Raw genomic sequence first — 13,271 nt, forward strand, 5'->3', positions numbered from 1 at the left:
TTAAAATGTATTTGCATAACACTGGAAGAAGACAATAAATGGTTACTGTTATGCATGTCTGTTTGTTCTGTGCATTAAGTTACACCCAAATGAGACCTACTACATTATTCAATTATAGTAAGCACAGACTTTATACAACCCATTATTTCATGTTGTCAAAAAGATTAGGTAGGAAGTGTTCATTAAGAATGAAAATATGTAGTATATGTGTGTGTCTTGTGTATGTGATATTCTATTAATATCAGCTGATGAGTTTTGTCTGTCATCTCCTGGGATAAACGTATATTGGCTACTCCCTTTTGTGTCATTATTAATGGTTGTTAAAACCTGTCTTTAGATTAAAAACAAACTGTATTGCATCTGCAACAAGTTCAGAGTATGTGTTTAATATAATGTAGAGAATATAGTTTTATTGAGAATAGTAGTCATTCCCATGTACAAATGTATTGTTTTTTCTATTTATGGAAAAAAAATTGTCATTTCATTAAGATTTTGAAAACAAACTTAAACCTTAAATATGTTTTTTATTTTGTAGAGTTTAAATTATTTTTCAGTATTTAATTCAGTTCTTCTGATCATGTAAGCAAATTTATTTAGTCATTACTGAGTTGGTAAGCTTCATGTTTCACTGTGACATAGACAGGATAAATTTTAATTCCAAATTAATCATAAAGGATAGTATGGGGAAGTTGTGTAGTTAAATCACTGTACAATAAAATTTAACATTAGATTATCATCTGATGGTTAGAGTTATTGTACTCAACAGTAGATAAATACATGATTGTAGTAAGTATAAACAACTTACTAAACAACAAGATAAGCTCCAATCCTCAAACTGATAATATCAAACACCAAATGCAATTAATATTTTGAACTCTTGTCAGTAATTCATTTATTAATACATTCTTCTTTTAAAGGAAACAAAGATCATAAAATTTATCATATATATTTAAATCACCTCATATTTTCAGTATTACTTTAGGAAAACTTCAACTATATAAGCATGCTTAAGTCACCTCACATATTTTTATTTTGAAATTTTATTTACAGTCAGAAAGAAATCTAGCTGCTGCTTTTTAAAATCTTTTCCATAAAATTAATGGTAAACCAAAACCAAATTTCAATACAGTACTCCAAATGAGGTCTTACTTGGGCACCAACCATGGTGGAACTACTGCACCCTTATCATCAGTGATTATTTTTCATAAACAAAACCTCACAATTTCCATTGAACTTTAGCAGCACTATCTGAGTTTTATGTAGTGTTGTTTAGGTTCAGAAAAACTTGAATATCTATTTTGTTCTTTATCTTATTAGCTGTGAAGGTGAAGCTACTTCTTTATGATGTTTGATTTTATTCAAAGTAAAATTAATATAAAAACATTTAGTTTTTGTCATTTGGATTAAAAACTGATTTAGAGAAGCAAATCAATAGGGGCAATCTGGATTAGCAGTTTTTAGCTCAAGTTTTGAAAAGGATCCTACAGATGGATAATTATTGGCAGTGTATAAGAACAAATTTGCAAACATTTTATGAATTTTTTCTAATTAAAGATTATTTAGCATTACATTATATTAGCTTAAGAAATTAGTGTAAATAATGATGCTTGATACAGCTGTGTGGAGTGTAAGCAGGTGATGACAAGAAACTGTTAATTTAGATTCTTTGGTGTTACTGTAAAGGAATTTTTAACTGTTTTAGAGAGGAAAAACTATCACCATATATCTTTAAAGTATGGGGGTCTGTACCAAGTATTAGGGTTTTGATCCTAAAAGTAATATTTGTTTCTGTCAGGTGTTGCTTCCTTATTTGGTGTGTATTGATGATAAATAATGACATCTAATCAAAAACACTTTAGGTGTAAAAAAGAAAGGTGAGTCAAAAAAAGAATTGACTGAGTGACTTAAAATATTGCAGTCAGATTGGTAGCCACATCTTTTATTTTATTAATGACATCAAATATTCATTCATCTTTTATTTTATGTGCTATCATGCTCCAAGTTAAACAATAAATGTCTCCTGATTAACTAGTCAATGAATATTTGCTATAATTGTTATATGTGTATCTAAAAGTTGGCCACCAAGTTTTATTTCAATGCTTCAAGTCACATGCTCAATCTTCTTTTGCTATTAATGGATGAGTGTACGTGGTGCTTAATGTTTACAAAATGTTTACATTATTCCACCGTACATGAATAGTAGTGTTTGATATTTATTACTTTGTGTCTATCATTAATATATCTATTAAACTGCTGACATCAGGATTTTCTTGTAAAGTTTCAAAATACTGAAGATATCTGTTATTGCATGTTATGATTCTTGTAAGCTTAAACATTTTAATGGTTTTCCATTTCAAGGTGAAATTTTTATATGCTGTAACTTTTACTTTTGTAACATTCTTAAGTAAGTAGATTGTTGGCCACTTTTTTGGTATATAAAATAATTTTCCATTTTATTATGTTAATATTGATTAAAGCTACTAGCGTATAAATAATGGTGTCACATTTTTTTCTTCGTTTTTCAGTTGGTTGGTGGTGAATTTGACATGGAGCTGAACTTTGTTATAAAACAACCTGATAATGTCCTTCTCATGCTAGACCTTCTTGACCATTGTACACCTAGTCTTCAGGTGAGGATTTTCAGTAGTGTCTTGGTTAGAAATAATGTTTGGTCCTGGTGAGTGTTGTCAGTAGGTTTAACATCTTTATTAGAAATAATGTTTGGTCCTAGTGAGTGTTGTCAGTAAGTTTTCTAATATCTTGGTTAGAAATTATGTTTTGTCCTAGTGAGTGTTGTCAGTAAGTCTTCTAATATCTTGGTTAGAAATAATGTTTTGTCTTAGTGAGTGTTGTCAGTAAGTATTCTAATATCTTGGTTAAAAATAATGTTTTGTCTTAGTGAGTGTTGTCAGTAAGTCTTCTAATATCTTGGTTAGAAATTATGTTTTGTCCTAGTGAGTGTTGTCAGTAAGTATTCTAATATCTTGGTTAGAAATAATGTTTTGTCTTAGTGAGTGTTGTCAGTAAGTGTTCTAATATCTTGGTTAAAAATAATGTTTGATCCTAGTGAGTGTTTTCAGTAAGTCTTCTAATATCTTGGTTGGAAATAATGTTTTGTCCTAGTGAGTGTTGTCAGTAAGTGTTCTAATATCTTGGTTAAAAATAATGTTTGATCCTAGTGAGTGTTTTCAGTAAGTCTTCTAATATCTTGGTTGGAAATAATGTTTGGGCCTTGCATTTTTTCAGTAAATTTTATAACATCTTGGTTGGAAATAATGTGTGATCCTAGTGACTGTTCAGTATTATAGTACCTGTGTAGACCTGGGTTTGTGAGTCTTATTATCCTACTGATTTATAACAGTACCTGTGTAGATCTGGGTTTGTGAATCTTATTATCCTACTGATTTATTAAAGTACCTGTGTATACCTGGGTTTGTGAATCTTATTATCCTACTGATTTATTATAGTACCTGTGTAAACCTGGGTTTGTGAGTCTTATTATCCTACTGATTTATTGTAGTACCTGTGTAAACCTGGGTTTGTGAGTCTTATTATCCTACTGATTCATTATAGTATCTGTGTAGACCTGGGTTTGTGAGTCTTATTATCTTACTGATTCATTCTAGTACCTATGTAGATCTGGGTTTGTGAGTCTTATTATCCTACTCTTTTATTATAGTACCTGTGTAAACCTATTATCCTATTGTTTTATAGTATTATCTTTAGGTATTTACTGAGGGTTAACCTGCTTTACACTTATATAATAATAAATATACTTTATTTTTCAGATTGAAATAAATGTTAAATAAACAAATTCAGAGAAAGGAGAATAATATGGTACATTTCAATTTGTTCTAGAAATTAAATGTTTATCAATTTTATAATCTGTGTTAAGAAGTTGCATCATTTTTAAATATTTTAAATTAATACAGAAATTAAAAAAGACATTATTTGTTTAACCAATTATTTTTTGTTATTGCAAATATTTTCACCAATGACAATAATGTTATTACTAACTCTGTAACAGGCAGAAGTATGGAGCATATTTGTAGCTACCCTTAAAAAGAGTGTTAGAAATCTTGAAGCTTGTACAGAGGCTAGTCTAATCGAGCACGTGTTGAAAAGGATATCTAAGGTGGAAGATATTGTTGCTGGTACGTGAAGCAGTTTATTATTTGTCTATTAACTACTGATTTTAGTAAAGAAAATTAACTGTTTGCTGTTTTATTAGGCATCTGTTAAATTAAAGGTGAATTTATTAAATAGAGTTAATTGTTTAGAATTTGATTGGCCATTTTCCAGGTGGAGGTTTAGTTCAAGAAAGAAATTTACCATAGAGATAAAGTGCTCATGAGCTAGAAAGTGTTTAGATAGAGGCCAGGTTTATTGAATGTTAAATATCAATTTGGATTGTTATTATTATCCAGAAAAAACGTCCACGTTTCTACAGTAACACCTGACAGCGTCCACGTTTCTAAAGTAGCGCCTGACAGCGTCCACGTTTCTAAAGTAGCGCCTGAGAGCATCCACGTTTCTAAAGTAGCGCCCGAGAGCTTCCACGTTTCTAAAGTAGCGCCCGAGAGCGTCCACGTTTCTAAAGTAGCGCCCGAGAGCGTCCACGTTTCTAAAGTAGCGCCCGAGAGCGTCCACGTTTCTAAAGTAGCGCCCGAGAGCGTCCACGTTTCTAAAGTAGCGCCCGAGAGCGTCCACGTTTCTAAAGTAGCGCCCGAGAGCGTCCACGTTTCTAAAGTAGCGCCCGAGAGCGTCCACATTTCTAAAGTAGCGCCCGAGAGCGTCCACATATCTAAAGTAGCACCCGACAGAGTCCACGTTTCTAAAGTAGCACCTGAGAGTGTCCACGTTTCTAAAGTAGTGCCTGAGAGCATCCACGTTTCAAAGTAATGCCATGATATTTAGGTTTTTCATATAAATTTAGATCGACATTTTTACAGGTTTTTTTTACTCTATGTGGTTGAAATTAAAACAATAATCCAGTGTGAAATTTTATTGTCAATTTTTCCTAGATTTACTTATTGAACTTTTGGGAGTACTTTCCAGTTATAGCATCTCTGTAAAAGAGTTTAAGCTTCTTATTGGGTGCATGAAAGCAGACAAAGGGCAGTGGGTGAGTTGCTTTATTTTTTCTTATTATGATTCTTTCAGTCTTAACATGGAATTTAATTAAGAAAAAAATGAAGGCAGAGTCAGGTATTAAGCTTTTAACATGGTTGCAATACAACTCAGTATTTTACTATGATAAATATTGTGTTAATTTGAATGAGGAAAATAACACTCTAATGAATGTATTTGTTTCAGCAAAAATATTCACTTATGTGTGTTGTATTTCCTGTGCATTTTGTGTATAAAAAAGAAATTTTTTTATCATTAAAACCAAATGTTAATTTTTCTTTTCACTATTGATTCAGTCACAAATATTCACCAGTGTTCAGTCCTTCATACTGTCTGAGATATTATTCAATATACATGTGTATCATTTAACCTTTTGTAACAACTATCATTGCAGACATTGTCAATATTTTGTTAACACACCTTTATATCATTTAACCTTTTGTAACAACTTTCAGCCGAGACATTCGGTGAAGCTCTTGTCCATTTTACGTCAACTTCCACTTCGTCAAGGGCCAGACACATTCTTCAGTTTCTCTGGGAGAAAAGGAACTGTAAGTGCTGCTCCTGGGACTTTATTAGATATTTTATAAGAATGGGGACATGTAAAGTGAGTGTGGTGTGAACTTTATTAGATGTTTTATAAGAAAGGGGACATGTAAACTGAGTGTGGTGTGAACTTTATTAGATGTTTTATAAGAAAGGAGACATGTAAAGTGAGTGTGGTGTGAACTTTATTAGATGTTTTATAAGAATGGGGACATGTAAACTGAGTGTGGTGTGAACTTTATTAGATGTTTTATAAGAAAGGGGACATGTAAAGTGAGTGTGGTGTGAACTTTATTAGATGTTTTATAAGGGGACATGTAAAGTGAGTGTGGTGTGAACTTTATTAGAAGTTTTATAAGAAAGGGGACATGTAAACTGAGTGTTGTGTGAACTTTATTAGATGTTTTATAAGAAAGGGGACATGTAAAGTGAGTGTGGTGTGAACTTTATTAGAAGTTTTATAAGAAAGGGGACATGTAAAGTGAGTGTGGTGTGAACTTTATTAGATGTTTTGTAAGAGAGGGGGACATGTAAACTGAGTATTGTGTGAACTTTATTAGATGTTTTATAAGAAAGGGGACATGTAAAGTGAGTGTGGTGTGAACTTTATTAGAAGTTTTATAAGAAAGGGGACATGTAAAGTGAGTGTGGTGTGAACTTTATTAGATGTTTTATAAGAAAGGGGACATGTAAAGTGAGTGTGGTGTGAACTTTATTAGATGTTTTATAAGAAAGGGGACATGTAAAGTGAGTGTGGTGTGAACTTTATTAGATGTTTTATAAGAAAGGGGACATGTAAAGTGAGTGTGGTGTGAACTTTATTAGATGTTTTATAAGAAAGGGGACATGTAAAGTGAGTGTGGTGTGAACTTTATTAGATGTTTTGTAAGAGAGGGGATGCACAATGAATGTGGTTCAGAATTTACTGTTACCTTTGTAAACAAAAATATATAGAAATGTCACTTAGCATGACAACTGTCAGATTCTATAAATTATGATGAAATAAAATATTTTACTCAAAGTAACATTTATTCATAGTTTGTTTCAGGCAGAATTATTTTTTATGCCTTTGAAGTTCTTTGAGTTGCATCTGTCAAGAGTACAAGTGATTTGGTCTCCCCATCATATTGGGGTGAGTGTGGCTCATGGTTTGTATGACAGACTGTGGATATGAAGCTCCATGGTTTGCACCCACTTGTGTTAAAAATATGTCATTCACTACGTTTTGGGAATTGTTCATGCATTATGGAGATATGTTGTGATAGTCAGATGCCACTTTTAGAGTAGCATCAGAGTTGTTCTTATCAGTTCAAAAATATGGGGGTTAGTACTGATATTCATCAAGTAGTTTGGAAAACAAAACTAAAAGTATTAGGGACATCTCATGATAACCAAAACCTCATCTGATCCCACCTACTGACAGATACAGTCTATAATGTCCAATCATCATTGTTAAAATATTTTTTCACTCAGAGTACATTTTAGCCCATTCTTTTTAGCTCTGTTGAGAAGTTTCTAATCTTATTTCAGGCCATTGCTTTACCTCCTCTTGCAAAATGGCCATATCAAAATGGTTGGACATTCAGCACTTGGTTTCGACTGGATCCAATAAACAGTGTAAACATTGAGCGTGAGAAACCATTTCTGTTCAGGTAAGTTCAAAAGCATTAATATAAAGTTTTGTTTTTTACTGTGTAAAAGAACATTAGTCTTAAAGCGTTAATGTAAAGAATCATAAATTCTGTTTCCTGGTGTCACATTTTTGTCTAGAGTTTTGAGTGGATATAATTATTACCAGTGAAATCTCAAACCTTGTGCTATACTCAGAGTGGTAATATGAATCACTCTTTCTTCCAGTTTTCGAACCAGTAAAGAGGTGGGCTACTCAGCCCATTTTGTAGGAAATTGTTTGGTGTTTACCAGCATCAAAATCAAAGGGAAGGGATATCAAGAATGTGTGAAGTATGAGTTTCAGCCAAGAAAGGTATGTGTGAAACTACTAACTTGGGTTTCTTTCAGTAGTTATGTTGGATGACACCAAGAAAGGTATGTGTGAAACTAATAACTTGGGTTTCTTTCAGTAGTTATGTTGGATGACACCAAGAAAGGTATGTGTGAAACTAATAACTTGGGTTTCTTTCAGTAGTTATGTTGGATGACAAATTATATTTTCTGTCTAGCACTGACTTCATGTTGGTATTTGAATTTTTAGGTAATAAATACATTCGTAATGTTCTCAAATTCATGGATTGTCATGTTTGTAAAATAAATTTTAGGGTTATTTTAATTTTCAAAACATGAAATTTCACAATTGTCAAACTGTTTATTCTACTTATAGTAGATCAAGAAAGAATTGTAAGTTGTTGTTTGTTATTTTATCAAAATATTCTAAAATAATTTAACCTTTTTTCCACAGAAGTTTGAAGCCTACGATATATGTGAATTTACATTGCATGAGAATGAAACCAAATGCGAGTGAGGATAGAATGTTTCATCTTATCAGAAATAAGATTTTATAATTACTATTTTACTAACATACACTATTCATGTAATGTTTTATCTGTTTTTCTTTTACCTTTGATGAATGGACACAAAATGTTGTAGTTGCTAATTTCTTGATAAACAGCAGTTTGAATAAAAAGTTAGATATTTTTTATAAGAATTTAAAAAATAGAAGTTTAACAACAGTGAAATTAGTGGGCTATAAAATACATTACATTTAAAAGTGTTTTCATGCTTGTTTTTCCCTCTTCAGTGGTATATGGTGGCCTTAGTTTGTATCTATAGTCGGTGGAGTAAGTGTGAAATTAAGTGCTTTGTGAATGGACAGTTAGCTTCCAGCACAGAAATGGCTTGGTTTGTTAATACCAATGATGTGAGTATGGAAGAAATCTCTTTTACTTTCTTCAAACACTTTTCATTTGTTTTTTAAAAAGTCTGTTTTTATCAAATACTCCTTTTCTTGGATATATAACATTTTATACTCATAAGTATCAAATATAATGTTTTTAATGTTACTATTTACAATATTAGTTGGTTTGTATCATCTACTAGTCCACAAAAATAAATACTGGATATCAAATAAGTACTTTCTATTATGTGAAGTTCATTGTGTGACTAATAATATATCGTTTTATAAAAAAGTGACAAATACTTATTAAAGTTAGCTCACTTTTTCCTTTTGTTTGTAATGTAGGTTAAAACATATAAATATGAACTGATTTTATTGGTTACATCTGTTGGTTGTAGTGTAGGTTAAACACATAAATATGAACTGGTTTTATTGGTTACATCTGTTCTTCAAATCATGATTATTTTTTTCAGCCATTTGACAAATGTTTTATTGGAGCAGCTCCAGAACTACAGGAAAAGAACACATTTTGTGGTCAAATGTCGGCCATCTACTTGTTCAGTGAAGCACTGTCTGCTCACCAGATCTGTGCTATCCACCGGTTGGGTCCAGGTTATCAAGTAAGTAACAATCTGTATTGAGTTAGAACTTGTTATCAATATTGTAGACATCTATATCGATAGAGGACCAGGTTATCAGTATTGTACATGTCTGTATTGACTGAGGACCAGGCTATCAGTATTGTACATGTCTATATAAACTGTAGGACCAGGCTATCTGTATTGTACATGTCTATATAAACTGTAGGACCAGGCTATCTGTATTGTACATGTCTATATAAACTGTAGGACCAGGTTATCAATATTGTACATGTCTGTATCGACTGAGGACCAGATTATCAGTATTCTACATGTCTGTATCGACTGAGGACCAGGCTATCAGTATTGTACATGTCTATATAAACTGTAGGTCCAGGTTATTAATGTTATTAAGTGACTTCATATTAGTATGTGGTTTTGTCATGATGGAAACAAATTATTTACAAAATTAAGACTTGAAAATAAATTGCTGGAAAGAAATTTGCATGTGTGGAAATTGATGTCCTTTTTAAATGTTTTTCTGTTCATTGATGTTTCACATATTTTTAACCAAACTAGTCAAAACAAATGAATTTTTTTCCATGTTTGTAGAATCAGTTTAGGTTTGAAGAAGAGAATGTTACTTCTTTGCCTGATAACCTTAAAAAGGTAAATACTTCTTATTATGTTTTAGTTTGGTTAAATATCATAAAATACTTCTTATTATGTTTTAGTTTGGTTAAACATCATAAAATACTTCTTATTATGTGTTAGTTTGGTTAAACATCATAAAATACTTCTTATTATGTTTTAGTTTGGTTAAATATCATAAAATACTTCTTATTATGTTTTAGTTTGGTTAAACATCATAAAATACTTCTTATTATGTGTTAGTTTGGTTAAACATCATAAAATACTTCTTATTATGTGTTAGTTTGGTTAAACATCATAAAATACTTCTTATTATGTGTTAGTTTGGTTAAACATCATAAAATACTTCTTATTATGTTTTAGTTTGGTTAAACATCATAAAATACTTCTTATTATGTGTTAGTTTGGTTAAACATCATAAAATACTTCTTATTATGTGTTAGTTTGGTTAAACATCATAAAATACTTCTTATTATGTTTTAGTTTGGTTAAACATCATAAAATACTTCTTATTATGTGTTAGTTTGGTTAAACATCATAAATGGTAATATAAGGAATTTAATATTTTTTGTTTTTGCTTTATATTTTGGAAGTGTAAAAAGGTGTTCATATTCTGATACTGTTTTCATCTTTTGATTTGTGGCTGAAAGGTTTGTGTGATGTTAGAGACAGTAAAAAAGTTTCCATTTTGAAAATATTTCAAGTTTTATCTGTATGTGTATAATAGGTTTATTGTTCTTTTTGACATTTAAAGTCTGCTTATACAGACTTTACACAAATAAACTATTGTTTAGTAGTTTCTTTTAAGAAATAAATTGTAATTAATATTTTAGTTTGTAATTTGTTTTCAGAAAGAAAGTATAACTAACTGGTGTTACTATCCAGTCTTGAGAAGGTAGTTATAATTTTTATTAACATATAGTAAACTGGAATTCCTAACTTATTTTAGTTTTGGTACTTGATTTGTTGGTGTTTTACCTTGTCTTGAGAACATTTGTTTTTAACTTCAGAAGGTAATTCTTGTTTTTAGTTGATTTACTGTCAACTGGTTTTAGGAACTTGTCTTTAGAAAGTAATTCTAGTTTTCAGTTGATTTGTGTCAACTGGTGTTACGAACTTGTTTTGAGAAAGTAAAGTAAAACCAGTTGTAGTATATGGTGAAGTTGCATAATAAAGAAATATTATGCTATAAATTGATTTGAGTAAATGTTTTATTTTATTTTACCAGTGGTATAGGATATATGTAAAACTTAAATTTTGTAAAATGTGCTGTTCACCAAACTTCAGGTGCTTTATGATGGAAAACTCTCAAGCCAGATTGTCTTCCTCTACAATCCTGTGGCAACAGATCGTCAACTATGTCTCCATGTTGCACCTAAAGGGAATTCTACTTACTTTGTTCACACTCCACATGCACTCATGCTTCAGGTACTTCTAGAAAGAAAGAATAAATTATGTTGTTAAGCCATAGCTTTAATAATTGCCTACATCGCAACACTTAATTGTTTCTGGTCTTTGAAATTCATTAGAACTTTGTATGCTAGGCTTTGTTAATAGAACTGTGCTAATTCAGTGTAACTCAGTGACGTATACTTTTTATATTAGAAGTAGTGTTAATTCAGTATATCCCTGTGTGCCAGACTTTATTATTATTAAATATAGCCTATGTAATGTTTGGTTAGATGTAATATTATTTGAAATTGAAGCTATTCTATGATTTGATGTATATAATTAATATTTTTATGATGGTTAGAAACCCACTTGAAATAAAAATGTATTCTCAAGATGGTTGGTATAGGTATTAAAACTTTAATTACAATAAAGTACAGAACAATGTTTTGACCTTCTTAGGTCATCTTCAGGTTAATGTAGAGAGCTTGCAACTGACCGTTGCTGGGTGCATCTCAGGGAAAAGAGTGTAAACGGGTACTGGATTGCAGGGGGTGCTGCAGCTAGATGTTAGATTATTAATTAGTATAGGTGTTAATGTGTCGTAAAGTAATGGTTCAGGTTAGGTTTTAGTTGTTGTATGGCTTATTTGGTTTTGCATTTGTTTCCCCACTAAGTATGTGGGTGTTTACTATGGTTATGTTGTGCTTATTTGATTTTTAGTATAAAAAATGTGTGAAGGGTTTTTTTTTTGTTCTTTGAAAATAGTTTCCATTTTTCTGCTTGTTTCTACATTATAGAAGTTGTGGCAATTGTTACATTGTATTTTATAAATAATGTTGGTGTTGTGTTTGTCAGTGTAGTTTTTGCATAGTATGAACTTTAGTTTCATACCTGATTTTTGGACAAATTTAGTGTTTAATGGAATGTTTTAAGTTTTTTCCAAGTATTGGGAATGTATAGTATGCAACAGTGTAAGGTTATTAATTTGTATCTTGGGATTTATTATTGTTTGTTTGCTGTTGACTGTATTGTTAATCTAGGTGTATGTGTGTGTGTGTATATAGTTTTTTCAACAGTTTTTGGAGGAAATTTGTTTATGTTGATGAAGTGTTTCATTTTGTTGATTTTATCATTAATTTTATTGGGTGAGCATAGTTTTGTGGCTGTGTTTATTTGGTTTCTTAATATGTTAAGTTTTTGTTTTGTTTCATGTGCTGAGTCCTAAGGAATGTGTAGTCCAGTGTGGGTGATTTTTCAGTGGATTTCTGTTTTGAATTTTTTATTGCAAAATTGACTTGCACACCACAGCTATATGGCACTTACAACCCTCACAAACTCAATTATCCACTTCATCCCATAATGTCAACCTATGAATTATTTAACTAAAACCTCATCAAGTACACAGCATGGACATTTTCTAAATATGTAACATCAGCCAGCTCCTTCTTCAAAGAAGCTTTTAACTTTAAATCTATTCTTAATCAACTAAATCATAAAGAATTAATGTCCAGTTTTGATGTAATCTTCCTTTTCACAGAAGTCCCAACAACTGTATCCTGCAAGATAGCTTTAGAACTTTATGTCTGAGACCCCAACCCATCTATAGTCATTCCCAGCAACCAATTAGCAATCCTCATAGAATTCACTACCACCAAAACTAACTTTATGTTCAATGATCAAAACCATCTACAAATAAATGGTCTAAGTATGGGCAATCTTGTGTCATCGGTTCTAGCCAATATTTTTATTACACAGACTGAATCTCAAGTGCTTAATTCAGCCTTACACCAACCACTATACTGGTACAGATATGTTGACAATACAATTGCTGGATTCACATCTACAGAACACACACTTAGTTGTTCAACCATTTTAACTCCATAAACCCAAACAATAAGTTCACCTGTGAACAAAAAAAAAAAACCTAACCAAATAGCATTTCTCAACTTCAGTATTACTAGAGCCAATACACAATTCACAACAGAAATCCAGTGAAAAAAATTACCCACACTGGACTGTACATTCCCTGGAACTCAGCACATGAAACAAAACAAAAATTCAACATATAAAGAAATCAAATAACCACAGCCACAAAACTATGCTCACCCAATGAAATCAACGAA

General features: G+C 31.3%; 1 protein-coding gene across 1 annotated transcript in view; it reads left to right on the forward strand.

Moving 5' to 3' along the window:
* The window catches only part of LOC143247788 (neurobeachin-like), a 136,474-nt gene that overhangs the window by 7,650 nt on the left and 115,553 nt on the right, over window positions 1-13,271 (forward strand). Inside the window, 10 exon segments of the mRNA XM_076496265.1 lie at window positions 2,526-2,630; window positions 4,028-4,154; window positions 5,025-5,125; window positions 5,586-5,681; window positions 7,207-7,328; window positions 7,534-7,660; window positions 8,432-8,551; window positions 9,001-9,147; window positions 9,718-9,774; window positions 11,044-11,184. Of these exon segments, the coding sequence (XP_076352380.1) occupies window positions 2,526-2,630; window positions 4,028-4,154; window positions 5,025-5,125; window positions 5,586-5,681; window positions 7,207-7,328; window positions 7,534-7,660; window positions 8,432-8,551; window positions 9,001-9,147; window positions 9,718-9,774; window positions 11,044-11,184 (1,143 nt within the window).

The sequence above is a fragment of the Tachypleus tridentatus genome, chromosome 3, assembly GCF_004210375.1.
Source record: "Tachypleus tridentatus isolate NWPU-2018 chromosome 3, ASM421037v1, whole genome shotgun sequence".
NCBI lineage: Eukaryota > Metazoa > Arthropoda > Merostomata > Xiphosura > Limulidae > Tachypleus > Tachypleus tridentatus.